Here is a 14,771-nt window from a genome sequence, read left to right on the forward strand (position 1 = left end):
AAACCATTTCCTTAGGATGTTTTTCTTTTTATTTCCCAGATTAGATTATAGTATATTCACATTTTTACATTCTACCCTTTCATGTAACAATTAATCAGAAGCAGTACCATGTCATGACAGGTAATGAGTTAACTTATCCACCTAAAATACATTGGTGGGGTCTGGAAGTGTCATAAGGAGGCTAAATGTGGCCTGTTTTGGCTTTGGCATTCTCTGGGGGTAATTATTTCCCAACATGACCACATTTGTGGATTGCTTCCTTAACTTGCTGTCATCACCGTATATAGCATGATGATGCTGGAAATGTGTTTGGTAGAATGACTCCAGTTGGAGTTGGGAAGATTTACAAATAGACTCTGTCTCCTCCAGGACTGATGAGTAACAATTGGATCCAGGCACATGACACAGAGGACTGACACTGTGGTTTCCAAATAAGAATTGGTCTTAAGGAGTCTAGGTGGGCAGACACCGACATGAACGGCAGAAGAGACAGCTTGAAGGAAAGGTGCCTATGTGGCTCTGCTGGGGACACTACCTAGGCCCTTGGATCTGGTTGAACAATAACCCCACCCCTCTTGCCTCCTGATGCAGCACTGCTGAGGAGCGTGGTATCCAGTGGTAGACACAGACTGGCAGGCCTGACTTTGAGAATGCCCATTGACTCTTCTTGTCTTGAGATAATATTTGTTAAACTGAAAGCAGCGGGCAAGGGACCTTATCCACAATCTTCCCCAGAGGATGGCTCCCCACATAAAAGCCTTCTAGTCATCTTACAAGAAACAATCTTTCAAGAAATGGCCTGTGAAAACTCAGACTGGGAAAGTGACTTGCCCGAGGTCACATAGTTGGTGTGTGCTGGCAATGCTGTGATTCCAATCCAGTCATCTAACTCCAGATTCGACCTACTTTTCACCCTGTGGTGCTGCCTCCTGGAGAGGGCAGGATCCTGTTCGTATCCCTGGTGGACAGGATAGCAGGAAAAGGAGCAGCGTCACACTGTTTCAGAGCAATAGGTACTTCTGGGGGAAGGGAAGGAAGAAAACATGAAAGGCAGTGTGATAGAATGCAAAAATGAGTGGGTTCTGGCACTAGGTTGACCTGACATAGAATCAGAGCCGAAGCACTTATGGGTTGTGTGACTGTGTCAGTTAGTAAAAAATTACCCCAAAAACATGGCATAAAAACACACCCATTTATTCTCTCACAGTATCGATGGATCAAGAATCCAGGTTCGGTTCCTCTGGGTCCTCTACTTCAGGGTCTCTCACAAGGCTGCGATTGAGGTATCAGCTGATGCTGAGATCTCATATGAAGACTCAACTGGGGAAGGATATTATATTCGTCAATTTGGGCTGGCATAACAAATTACCACAGAGGTAAACAACAGACATTTATGTCTTTACAGTTCTGGAGACTGAAAGTCCAACATCAGGTGCCAGTTTGGTGGGCTCTTGTGAGAGCTCTCTTCCTGGCTTGCAAACAGCCACCTTCTTGCTCTGTTTTCACATGGTGGGGAGAGAGAGAACACGCTCTCTGGTCTCTTCTTATAAGGGTACTCATCCCATTTAGGACCCACTCTCATGATCTTATCCAAACCTATATTCCAAAGGCCCCATCTCCAAATCCTAGCACTTTGGGAGTTAGTTAGGGCTTCAACATACAAATTTTGGGGGAACACAATTCAATCTATAGTAGATCTGCTTCCAAGCTGACGTATGTGGTTGTTAGCAGGATTGAATTCCTCACACGTTGTTGGACTGAGAGCCTCAGTTCCTTGCTGCTTTTTGGTCAGCAATCACCCTCAGTTACGTCCACTTGGGCCTTTCCAACAGTGCAGATGACTTAACTTCTCTGAATCTCCCCCTTTTTACCCTGCAAAATGGGGGAATTATAGCTATCTTAGAGTTGTTGTGGGAATTCACTGAGACGGTGTAGAAAATGGCTTTGCCCAGAGGGTAGCACAATGTCAGAGCTTCCTAAATGGCAACTATTATTTCTATTATTATAATTCTTAGAGCATCTGATACTCCGGAGACTGGCTGTTGTCCAGACAGTATATGGGGATATGCCCCCTGTCTCCTGCTGTAACACAGAGGCTTCCCCAGTAAAGGACAATTTCTAAACTAGAGAAAATGCAGCTCGTTTCCTGTAGCATCTCAGTCGACGTGACTGGCAGTTCTCAGAGATGCCCCACGGAGTCAAAAGTAGTCATACTTTTTGTTGTCCCTCCATGTCAGCTTCTCAGAGCAGGCCCAAGAGTTTCCTTTCACACCAGTGGAAACCAGACCTCTTACAGTATCCATTGCCTGTGCATGACATGGATTCTCCACGAAGTTCAACTTGAGCCACCTTTGTGCAGTCGATCTCAGTTTTTGTCTCTTAAACCATTGTCTGTTCTCCGTCTCATATTCATTACTATCTTAAAGTATCTGTGTCTGCTACTTTCCCATCTGATCCTGAGCACAGTTAACAAGGTGAAGCCGTGTTTCCCAGAGGCCTTGGGAGCCATATATTTCTCAGTCATTATTTGGGGCTATTATAGAGGGAAGTATAACTTTGTTTTATTGCCACGGGATAATGTAGATGTCCTAATTCTTGCTGTGTAAAAATAAGGCTGGACTGAATGTCTGTTCTGAATTATCTTTCTGCCTAAACAGAGCCCAGGAGGGACCCTGACTTGCAAAAAAAATATATTATTCAGCCTGATGCTGATTTCATTTCCTAAAAGAGATTGGGTCCAAATAAGATGTTAATTGAATTCAGCCTCTTGACCTGACACTGACTTGGTTCTCTCTCCTAATGCCTTCCAACATGAGACAAGGGAGGAGAACGAGGAGGAGGAATAGACAAATAAAGCGACTCACGTGGGTTTACAGGCCGAGCCACTTCCACATTCCATAAAGCCCAAATGACTGTATAGGAAACAGCTGCAGTATTTACTGGGGCCTGGTAAGGCCTCATTACCATCCCACCTCCTCACAGGGGGTGTTCAACTCCAAATGGAGTGCAGTGGAGGGAGTAATTGACTTTGCTGCCCTGGCACCTGGTGTTTCTGCCAAATGCCTGAGGTCACTGCAGCAAACAGCACCCCCCTCCCTTCTGGGTAGAGGGAGGCCTCAGGGCCTCTAGTGAGAGTTGGGGAGCAGTGCCAAGAGGAGGTCGGGAGAGATTTCCTCGTTCATTTGTTCATATCTTGTCCATTCACTCAATTGTTTATTGAGCACTTCCTAAATGTCAGGCACTGTTGTAGGCTCATGGGACACAGTGACAGACGTGGTCCCTGCCTTCTTAGAGCTTACACTCTAGAGCTGCTATGTTCCATAGAATAACTACTACATTTCAACTGAAACTCATTAAAGTGAAATCAAATGAAACATTCAGTTCTTTAGTCACACTTGCCACATTTGAAGTGCTTGATAGGCTAGTGGCTATCATATTGGACAGCACAGGTATAGGACATCTCCTCCATCTCAGAAAGTTCTAGTGTGGGTGAGGTGTGGAGAGACAGCTGGGCTGTGTAATGGGAAGTACTCTTCTTGAAAAGCCAGAGGACTTCTGCTGCATCAGCTGGCAGCTCTCCTCAGGCTTTGTGACAGGTTCTGACTGCTAAGAGACTGATCTCCTTCCTTTTCCTCACGGGGCCAAGTGGGCAGGTGCCTGGGGCCTGTGAGTTCTTATGTGCAGCACAGTGTCTTTCCATGGGATGTGGCCCCTGCGTGGACAGGGAAAGAACACCAGAGTCAGGGGCAGGTATCCTGCTTCCTAGCCCAGCTTTCCCACTGGGGAACTACTGATTTCCCTGAGCCTTCATTTTCTCCTCTGTAAAATGGGAGTATTATTACCTATCTCAAAGGGCTGTGCAAGGCTAGATGATTGATGAGAAGGTGCTTTATAAACATCAAAGCTGAGTGATTTCAAGCTGCTTTATCATATTTTCCATGGGTCTCTTCTGACAATCCCCCTTCTTTTTCACCCACATCCTTTTCATAGCAAACACATGATTTTGCCCATCCAGCATCCATGTTCTTCTTTCTTCTGGAATAGCACCCCGATCCTCCTTTGGGAATTGCTCTGGCCATGTGGATTGTTTGGGACTGACCCCATCCCACAGCTCCAGGGGCCAGCCCATGATCCAGGCCTCACCAAACAGAACGTTCCATCCCCCTGGTCACAGTAATTGGTTCAGGAATAGCTGTTTACCTCAGCCCAGGCCAGTTGACCATTCCTGGGACTTTGGCTGGAACTCCTAGGAAAGATTCTGTCTTTGCTGGAATTGCCAAGTTGGGGGAATGTAAGTCTGGAGCTGTTGGGGGCCACCTGTGCCATCTTATGGGAAGAGCCTGACACTCTATACAGTAAAGCAGAAAGGAGAGTTGGAGAAAGACCAAAGTGTCCTGGTGACATTGTTAAAACCCCTGGAGCCTGCCATGCCTGACTCATATTCATTATGAACGAGGCTGATTCACATTTCATATGTACTTCCCTTTCTGTGAAGTGTTATCATATTCTGTACTAATTTTTCTACTGGGTTTTTGGTATTTTTCTCATAGATTTGAAGGAACTTTTTTTAGTATTTATTTTTTATTGAGGTGAAAGTCACATAACATGAAATTAATCATTCACAATGAACAATTCATTAACAATTCAGTGGCATTTAGTACATTCACAATGTTGTACAAGCATCACCTCTATCTAGTTCCAGAACATGTTTATCATTACCAAAGAGACCCCATATCCATTAGGCACTCACTTCCCTTTCCCTACCTCCCCCAGCCCCTGGCAACCACTAATCTGCTTTCTGTCTCTATGGGTTTATCTATTCTGAATATTTCAAATAAATGGACTGAAAAGATATGTGACCTTTTGTGTTTGTCTCCTTTCACTTAGCTTCATGTTTTCAAGGTTCATCCATGTTGTAGGATCATCAGTCCTCATGCCTTTTCATCACTGAATAATGTTCCATTATATGGATAAACCACATTTTGTTTATCCATTGATCGGTTGATGGACATTTGGGTTGTTTCCACTTTTTGGCTATCATGCACTGTTCTGCTATGAACATTTGTATACAAGTATTTGAATTGTAAATCAGGGAAATCTGTTTCTGTGTATCAGGGAAATCAGTCCTTGGCCTATGATAGGTGTTGCAAATATTGTATCTAAGTTTGCCATTTGTCTTTGACTTGGCTTTTGGTGGCTTTGGCCAGGCAGAGTTTTGAAAAAATTGTTATGTAGTTGAATCTGTCAGGTGGGTTTTGTGACACAGTTGGAAAGACCATCCTTATTTTTATAACTTGAGGGTATAAAATAATTCTCTAATTAAAGCTCCCACTTATCCACTCATTTCCTTATTGGTCAAATAGGGATTTAGAAAAGCCCCACTTGTCCCTCAGGGTTATTGTGAGTACGAAATAAGAGAAATGATATGAAAGGGCTTTATAAGATATAAAGCAATGTATATACACAAGGCCTGTTGTCATCATCCCTATTAATTGTATCAAATTCTGGCACTCACTAGCTGAGTTGTGTTGTTGCTTTCATTTTGCAGAGCAGAGACTAAAGGGCAGAATTACTCACTAAGCCAGCCAAGGATGCTTCAGTTGGTAGCAATGTGGAGAATGTCACAAAAGATGTCAGATCTTATTAGTCATCTTAGGAGGGTTTCATATTTGACTGGAAAAATAAAATTGCCTTAAACCAAAAACTATTCTGGTCACTCTTCCTTCAAGTAGAGTCTTTTTTTCTCTTTTCTTTTCTTTTCTACCAGGAAAAGAAGCCAGTTCAGTGAGTTTTGTGTTATTCAGCTGTTCTTAAATTTAAGCCTTGTCCATGGCCATTTGTGACATGTTTTCCTTATATTTTTAACCCCCCAAATTCTTTTTTTTTTAAATGGCAAACTTCAGGATGAACATTAAAGTTGATTGGAAAAAAAATCTCAATACTTGACAACAATTATTACTATGACGATTGCTCTGCGGTAGAATCGTGCACTGGTTAAGTCCTTGGGCTCTGATGTTGTTCAGACCTGGGCTTGAATGTGATTCCGTTAGCAGCTAGCTGTGTGACCTTGGGCACATTGCTTTACTGCTCTGTGCCTCTGTTTCGCCATCTGTAAAACAAGGATAATTATAGCACCTGACATACTGAGTTATAGCAGAAGTCAGTGATAAAATCTATATAGAGTACTTGGCCCAGTGCCTGTATGGAACAAGGGCTCAGTAAATACTAGCTATTAGTATAATTCAGGAATATCTAAAAGAATTCAGGATATGAGCCCGAGGGAAATGGAATATACCCTTCCAGGGGTATTCCTGTCCTGGTGGGTGGCACAGATCAAATCACATGGTAGAGCCCCTTTCCCTGCTGCATACCACATTTATTTAGGGAGAAATCTGGTTTCTGTTACTACCATGTGGAGGGTAAGTATCAGGAATAGTGGTTGGTTCTCATATAACAAGGAAGTGGCCAGGTGGAGGGGAGAGCCGCAGAAGGGCAGCTGTGAGACTGGGGTGAGCTGTGGGGAGGACTGGAAGGAAAAGGTGAGGACACTGTGCTAGGGGGCCTGCCTAGGTCACATCTCCTCGTCTTGGGAACAGAAGATTCTGGTTGAGGTGGATTCACGGTGTGCGGTGATGCATGTACAGGGGGCACAACCTATTTTTTTCTTTTCCCCTTTTTCTTCTTTCCTCTCTTCCTGCTCCTAACCTGGGTATCTGTGGAGCCCCTACTCTTATCATAGGTCCCGCATCGTTGGACCCTAAAACAGAAATAACATCCGTAGGACCTCTGCTATATGCCAGGCACTGTAAATCCCTGATCACATTAGATCCTGTGCAATGAGCGAGATCACCATCATTTTACAGATAGAAAACTGAGGCTCAGAGCTACCTAAGACCTCCCACAAGCAGATAAGCAGCAGAGCCAGAATTTAAACCACCATCTAACGCCAAAATCCAGCTTCTTCTGCCGTTCAGCACGTAGCTCTATCTCTACCATACTTTGTTTCAATTTCATATGGATTTTTGTGACATTTCTGTGGCTCAGTGCCCTACACATGGGTCTCCAAGAAATATTTACAGATAGAAAATTTTAGTGATGAGGAGAAAAGCTGACATTTCCTCATTCCTGCCACAAATGGGCAACAAGCAGGTGAAGTCACTTGCTCCAGTTCTCAGAGCCAGTCACTCACAGGGCCAGGCAGGGAATCCAGTCTGTCACACGCCAAGGTGCAGAGTGCTCACTTCTGTCTTCCTTTGAGAGTCTGTGCTTGAGGCAGGGATGCTAATCTCTGAGCACATCTTTCTCAGGTAACGTGTGGCTGGTCCGCAGGGGAACTGAAGAGGGCGAGGGCCTCAGTACGCCAACAGGAAGGGTGAAGCAGGAGGGTGATGGCAATGACTGTGGGCCAGTGGCATCTACTTATGACCTTTGCGACCTCCTGTCTCCATGCACGAAGCTGTAACAAGCCCCGTGATTCCCTCGCTGGGCTGTTCCCCGTGCTTTCTCCAGGCTGGTCCTGTGTATTCCCATCTGTAGACCTCAGCTCATACTGTTCACTCCATAGAATGCCCTGCCGCCTCCCCGCCCCCCCAACCCCCCCCCCCCCCGACTACAGCCGCCACCTTCTCTAGGAAGCCTCCATGGATTGGCAGGGACAATCTACTCACTGTGGAACCCAGATCAAGTAATCTATCATACATTCAGAAAAGGCACATGGAAGATTATTTGGAGAAATTTGTGAAAATACCATACACAGGGGACAATACATGGTAATGACAGTCTTAACACGTGACATTCCAGTGGTCAGTGACCATGTGGTGCTTGATTTCGTTTTTATAGAAAAATCTTATTCTATCTTAAGGGCATGTGAAATGGGTTTAAACTCCCTAAGACCGAGCATTTGCATGGGTGGAATCTGGTGTCACACAGCCTGGGTTTGAATGCTGGTGACCTTGCGTAAGTCACTTTCCATATCTGTATCTCTGTTCCTTCACCTGTTGAAGAGGGGTACTTACATTATACTGTTAGGTTGTTGGGGGGATTTCGGGGGTAATAATAATTGCTCCCATTTATTGAGTACTTCCTGTGTGCTAGGCACTGTGCTAAGCTTGGCTTTACATTCTTATTTGATCTTCCCAAGAGCTTCCTCATACCTGAAGTCCCTTCCCCGGCAGTATTTTCTTCCCTACAGCACTTAGCTGCTACCATATTATATAATTTACTCATTTTTGTTTATTTTTCATCTCCCTCCCAGGGCCTCTTGCCTTGCACTACTCCAGGAGGCACCATTCACAATGCTTTATGAGCTCTGCTCTGGGCTGCTTTTACTGAGAATATACTGTGTTTCCCCGAAAATAAGAGCTAGCCGGACAATCAGCTCTAATGCGTCATTTGGAGCAAAAATTTATATAAGGCCCAGTTTTATTTTACTATAACATAAGATCTAGTCTTATATAACATAATATAAGACCGAGTAAAATAAGTAAAATAAGACCTGGTCTAATATAATATGATATGATATGATATGATATGATATGATATGATATGATATGATATGATATAATATAATACCGGTCTTATTTTGCTATAAGACCCAGTATAACATAATATAATGTAATATAATATAATATAATATAATATAATATAATATAATACTGGGTCTTATATTAATTTTTGCTCCAAAAGATGCATCAGAGCTTATTATCTGGCTAGGTCTTATTTTTGGGGAAACACAGTAAACATGGCGACTTCCTAGAGTTGTGTGATGTGGAGACTTTGGTGCTCCAGGAGGGCAAGGATTTCCGCCCCCCCCCCCCCTTATTTTGATCATTGCTGTATCCCCGTATGCAGAACAATCCCTGATCCATAGTAAGCTTTCAGTAAATATTTGTTGAAAGAATGAATGAATGAATGAATGAATGAATGAATGAAAAAGCCCCCAAAGAGAACCCATTTGACTGGTGAGGACACTGAGGCTCAATGAGTCACAGATTTGCCCAAAGCCCTGCAAGACACTGAGGCAGCTGGGTATTTCCAGAATGCCTGCTCTCAAGGGCTTTGCAAAGCTGCATGTCTGAAACGCCTGGCATTGTTTGTGCCACCTGCAATTGCTCAACAAATATTAATGAGCTTGGCTACATGGGTCAGCCCCTGTCCTCTGCTAGACAATTCCTGCAGAGTGACAAACTGTCACATAGCTATTACTTTGAGAAATTGGGTTAAATTGCATGGTGCATGGAAAAGGTGGACCTTTTGGAGATTTTGGAAGAAAAATCCCCTAACCCGACTGCTAGTGGTAGGAGTTCGTAGGGGCCTGTCAGGCCTTTCCAATCCTATTCTTTTTCCTGCTGCCTTCCCTTTTGTGAGCGTCTCTTCCCCTTTTTGCTTGCAGTGAGTTGTGCTCTCCTGTAGGCTACAATGTGTCAGTTGTTATAAAATCCAGAAGGTGGAGCTTAGTGACGAGAGCGGTGGGGGGAGCGCTCAGCCAGCTCTGCAGGGCGAGCAGTCCAGCCCCGAATCACCCGAGCTTAAGCCTTGCATCAGGAGAACGTCCATCTCACTCTCCTGGCTTTGATCCCCACTGTACATCAGACCAGAGGCGCTGAAGGGAGGGAGGATGCGAGATGACCAGTCCTTTGGCCACCTGACCATCTCCTTAGCAGAGCTTTGGAAAGCCAGCTGGGGACTGACCGGACGACCAAGGAGGCGCTGCGCCTCTCGTGGATGTGTGTGAGTGGGTGAGCCAGTGTGAGTGAGTGAGGGTGAGTGTGTGTGTGTGTGTGTGTGTGTGTGCGCGCGTGTGCATCATGGCTGTGTGTGTGCATGTCCAGATGAGAGTGTGAGTGCACGTGTGTGTGTGTGAGTGTGTATGTGTGTACGTGTGTGTCTGCGCTCTTGGTTATTATTTTTTGGAAGAAAAATCTTGAAAATCTGGGGCAGGTTACAGTGCTCCTAGGGTGGTGGTTCTTTTTTTGCAAGAGGAGCTGACCAGACCAAGCTACTGGAGACATTTTTTGGCGAGTAAAGAGAATTTTCCTTCCAGAACGAGAGGGATTTTTCCCCTGGCTCTGCCGCCAAGTGAAAGAGATTAGCCCCTAAACCTGTGAAATCGACCAGAGCCGTGTGATTACCAGGGCTTGAGAGAGAACTCGGGAAGAAAAAGGAGAAATAAATCAAATAGCCTGTCAGTGCCTGTGGCCACGTTGGAAGATGTCATCTCAAACTAAGTTCAAGAAAGACAAAGAGATCATTGCCGAATATGAAGCCCAAATAAAAGGTGAGACGCGGGCCGGGGAGTCATGCCTCCCCTCCCCTTTGCTTATTTCCTTGCTTTGGCTTTCCCCCCCTCTTTTCCTCCCTGCCATCATGAAATGTTGTTATGCATCAATAATCTTATTGTGAGGAGGAACAGTGGCGGCCGTACAAGTCCAGACTGGTTTCTACAGCAGCGAGTGCTCGTGCTGGGAGTATGGATTATAGGGGGGCAGTGATCACTGCATTGCAGGTGTGCGAGGAGGCTCCTACCCCAGCTTGAGGAGTGTCTCGGATACTCCATCATCTTGGCCGTGACATGTCACTGTAAGGGCATTTTGACAGTCATCGCCTCCACTGCCCCCCCCCATGCTAAAAATCCCTTGATCTGGTGTCTGTTTTTTTATGGTCTGCTATTTTATTTTGCTTTCTCCTTTTTGTTGTTGCTTTGCCTCTGCCCCTTTCTCTGGGCTGGAATTCACATGCATGTGCATAGGGCAGCTGCACAGGGAGGCTGCACTGCTGGCCTGGGTTGCCATGGATTAGCTGTTACGGGGCATATTGATCCAAACTAATGCAGGCATTTAGGCATAAAGAGGAAGGTTGGTTCAGCAACTGTGTTCTCTCTCAGTGTGCAGCCCCAGTCATCGTCTGTGCACTAGTGTTTAGGGTCTTTCGCCTTCATTCAAAGCCAACAACTCAGTGTGCTGTTTCGGCTGGTAGGTGCTGCCTGGCTTTTGTGGTGCCAGGGGAAGCCTGCCAAGACGGTGAGATGACCTCTGGCTGCTTGTTCCAGCGTTGGTGCCCATGGGGGCACACTCCTCTCGGAAGCTGCTCCCTAAATCCATATTAGCAAGGTGAAATAGGAAACTGGATGCAATCGCATAGACAAATGTAGGCGGAACCCTCATTCAGGCCAGGCTTCTCCCATCCTCCTGAGTTCTAGGCTCAGCTTTGGCAAGGAAAACCTAAAAGCACCGTACACCATGCGCACTCTTTCTCCTAGGATGTACCCTAAGGGACGCCGGGGCCTGTGCCTCACAGCGTCTGCTTTCTTTCTGGTCCCAGGTGTCTTTGCTGCGACACAGGGTGTGTTGTGGTCTCTCACAGAAAGAGCAAAGACAGAATACATCTTCAGTGGGTGTTGATGTCTGCCCTTGAGGCGATGGCTGGATTATTGGGCAAGTTGGTTATCGGGGGCTCAGGCGAACTGATGTTGCCACACCTGCTTCTAGGTGCTACTGCAGCTCAAGACTCAGTGACCCAGGAAGGCCGGTAGCCTCCCCAGCAGTGGTGGGAGGCCAGGCATCCACAGCTGCTGTACACGCTTCAGATGCTTGGGAAACTTTGGGAGGGGAGCCGCCATCAGGGGAGGGCTTCGGTTTTTTTCCAGTCTCACCAGCCGTCTTGCGCCTTTTAGTTCTGTTCAAACCCAGCCTGCTAACCACCTCTGGGTAGACCCCAGGGCAAAACAAACAGGAAAACTCTCCTCATCCCTGATCTCCTCCCCTTTAGTTTTCAGTTCAGTGTAGAAAACAGTGACTTATGTTTCAGCCTTGCTGAAAATTTAGAAACAAGCCCTGTATTGGTCAGAGATTTGAATTTACCTGATTGCTCAATACAAAAGCCCAGTTTCAGTCTTTGCATATATACTTTATAGGGAGGTTATGTTTTATAAGATTAATTTGGCTGATTTAAAAAAAAACAACGGAGGTTCCCATGACAAATGCCATAATAGAGAAGGGGATGCTGAGTTTTAGACAGGTTGGGGTTTCTATAAGCATCATTTTGGTAGGAAATGTACTGATTTTATTTTTGAAGGATTGCTACTGCTGGGCCCATGAACTTTGCTTGAAGATCAATTGAGCATTTATTGCTCTGGCTGATTCTTTTAGTTTTTACTTTCACCTTTATTTTTAACAGCTAATTAGCGAGTGAAAGATAATGCGTTTCAGCAGGAAATTTGCCCAAATGATCTTGTCTTTTCCAGACTCTAAACATCTCTGCATTCTGTTTACAAGAGTTTTAATTTTATTCCTTTCGAGATGACATCCATATGATTTAGGTCAGGTTGCTGCTGTGCCTGAAACCATCTGGAATCTTTTCTTTCAAAATTCTATATTCATCATCATTGTAATTTTTTTTTTTTTTTTTTTTTTTTTTGGTTTTTTTAAAGGAGGACACAGCTCACAGTGGCCCATGCGGGGATCGAACCGGCAACCTTAGTGTTATCAGTACCACTCTGTAACCAACTGAGCTAACCGGCCACCCCTATTGTTGTAATTATTGTGTGTACAGGGCCCTGCTGTTTCTATGGCCCACTCCCAGACATCACTATTCTTGGCCTACACAAGGTACAGGAAGCGTTCGCATGAACTCAGTTTTAGAGATGAGGAAACTGAGGCCTCGTAATGTGAAATGACTCGTCCAAGGTCACAGAGCTAGACATGTGAAGGCAGCGGGTTTTCTGCCAGGCCCAGTGTTCCCTGACACATTGTTTGCCTACAGCTGCCCTTTGAGGGATTGATGTTGGTAGCAGATGGCAGTTTTGTGGTGGGGCTGGCTGCCTCTTGATGGAGTTCCATTGTTTGCCCTTTTACTTTGATCCCTCGCCTTTCTTGCTTGCCTCTGAAGAATGGTTTGAGCAATCACCAAAAATAATGCTTGATGCCAATTACCTTTCTCCATGGGTAGCATTTGACCAGTTTGGTGCAAACACTCCACCTAGTTATATAGATTTTGTCCTCTATGAATTCTGTGAGGGGAACTTTCGGTTTTTAAAAATAATACTAAGTTCTTTGTAGACTTACTCTCTTTTACCTCTTTTTGAGGAATTTATTGACCTAATAAAGGGGAATGTTTTTTCCTATTGTAAAAAATTTCAGACTCATGCCTTCTCAGATACTTGAGTCCCTTTCATTAAATACCTGCAATGCAGTACTATACCATATGCTTGCTAATTTCCAGTGATGGGGAACTCACCACCTCTCAAGCCCACATATTCTATCCTTAGACAGCTCTGGCTGTTGTAAGCAGTTTTTATGTTGGGTTAAATATGTCTCCTTCTCATCCACCTATTGGTTCTATAGTATCTTCCCCTTGGGACTTCGTAGAACTAGAAAGATGCTTCTTGGATGTTTGATCATAGCACCTGGACTTTGATTATTCTCATTTGCTGATACACGATGGTTTACTGATGCATCTTCACTCTCCTTTGTATCTACTGCATCCTGGATTACAAACTCCAATGCTTTTGTGTGCTTGGCAGGTAGAATAAATGAGTGAAGTAAGATGACTTGTGGCAGTTGGACCACTATCTCATTGAGGGCAATATAGAAGGGGTGGTGGTGATTATGATGGGCTTGACAGCATACATGCTTTCCAGATGGGCAATCAGTGCTTGGATCCAACCAGTTGTTACCATTTAGAAATGTAGGTCCAGTGAGAGCTTTCTTTTTCTTTTTTTCTTTTTTTTTTTAACAAATGCCAGAAATCTGGATAAGAGCTTTATGCTTTTAAAGAGGGTTTGCCAAATGAACTTCCAAGCTGGTATTATCGAAAGCCTTCTTCAAGAGTGGTACTAAGTTCTAAATGAGGCTCTCTATGTGTGGTCAGAGAAAGAAAACAACTATCACCTCTCTCATGCTGTATGTACTGCTCCTATGAATATAGCCCAAGGGTTGAATTAGCCCATTTCACTCTTGAATTAGCCTTTTTCACTGCCCATTTCCTCATTGTACCATATATATTGTGTCTGCTATATTTCTTCAATCTACTAGGCTAGGAGCCTTGTCGGAGGGAAGTAATGAAATGAATTTAATATGACTCGTTCTTGGTGATTCTGTGCTGGCTCCAAATGGATATTGCTTCCTGTCTGAGGGACTCACAAGTGTCCCTTTACAAATCCGTTCAAGCACCTTGCCTGAGAGTGACATCATGTCCTCTAGTCTGGAAGTGGCAAGCTATCACTTCTTTCTCCTTTTGAAGTCAGAATAATATTTGCCCATTTATCGCTTTTTGGCACCTATCCTATTTTTCACAATTCCCTCAAAGATCACCGATAGTGTTTGGTAATCTTATTTGCAGGCATTCTCAGTATGCTGGGATCTAATCCATCTTGCTGCCAGGCCTAATGCTCTGTTCTACATTTATTCGGAGTCCCCATTTCCATTTCAACCTAATAGAAAATTGAAATAGAAATGCAGTGATTGACTTTAATGTTTTATTTTTTATTACATACCTATAATCATTTTAGGCTATGTTAATAGCAAAACTCTATAGTTTTGGGGGAAGAAAAGCACGTATTGAAGAAGATCACAGAGAATGCCTTCATTTATGCATTCATTCCATAAACATGGAGTATCTACTTTGTTCTTTGTCTTGTGCTGGGTGTTGTGAGAGATGCAAGTATATGATACATTCTTGGCTTTCTAGGACTTTTCTTGGAATATGGTGATAAAAATAAGTGAAGGAAATAATAATAATAAAAAGAAACCCTCAAACACAAAAAACTTCAACTG

General features: G+C 44.3%; 1 protein-coding gene across 5 annotated transcripts in view; it reads left to right on the forward strand.

Moving 5' to 3' along the window:
- The first annotated feature begins 9,503 nt into the window (after positions 1-9,503).
- SRGAP3 (SLIT-ROBO Rho GTPase activating protein 3) overlaps positions 9,504-14,771 on the forward strand; it is a 237,810-nt gene continuing 232,542 nt past the window's right edge. For 4 of the 5 annotated variants that reach the window (XM_033132357.1, XM_033132358.1, XM_033132359.1 and 1 more), the window contains exon 1: positions 9,504-10,276. In XM_033132357.1, coding sequence (XP_032988248.1) covers positions 10,210-10,276 — 67 coding nt within the window. In that variant the 5' untranslated portion in view covers positions 9,504-10,209. The remainder of the gene's footprint in view (positions 10,277-14,771) is intronic. The other variant, XM_033132356.1, reaches the window with a different exon arrangement.

Source organism: Rhinolophus ferrumequinum, chromosome 17, assembly GCF_004115265.2.
Source record: "Rhinolophus ferrumequinum isolate MPI-CBG mRhiFer1 chromosome 17, mRhiFer1_v1.p, whole genome shotgun sequence".
NCBI lineage: Eukaryota > Metazoa > Chordata > Mammalia > Chiroptera > Rhinolophidae > Rhinolophus > Rhinolophus ferrumequinum.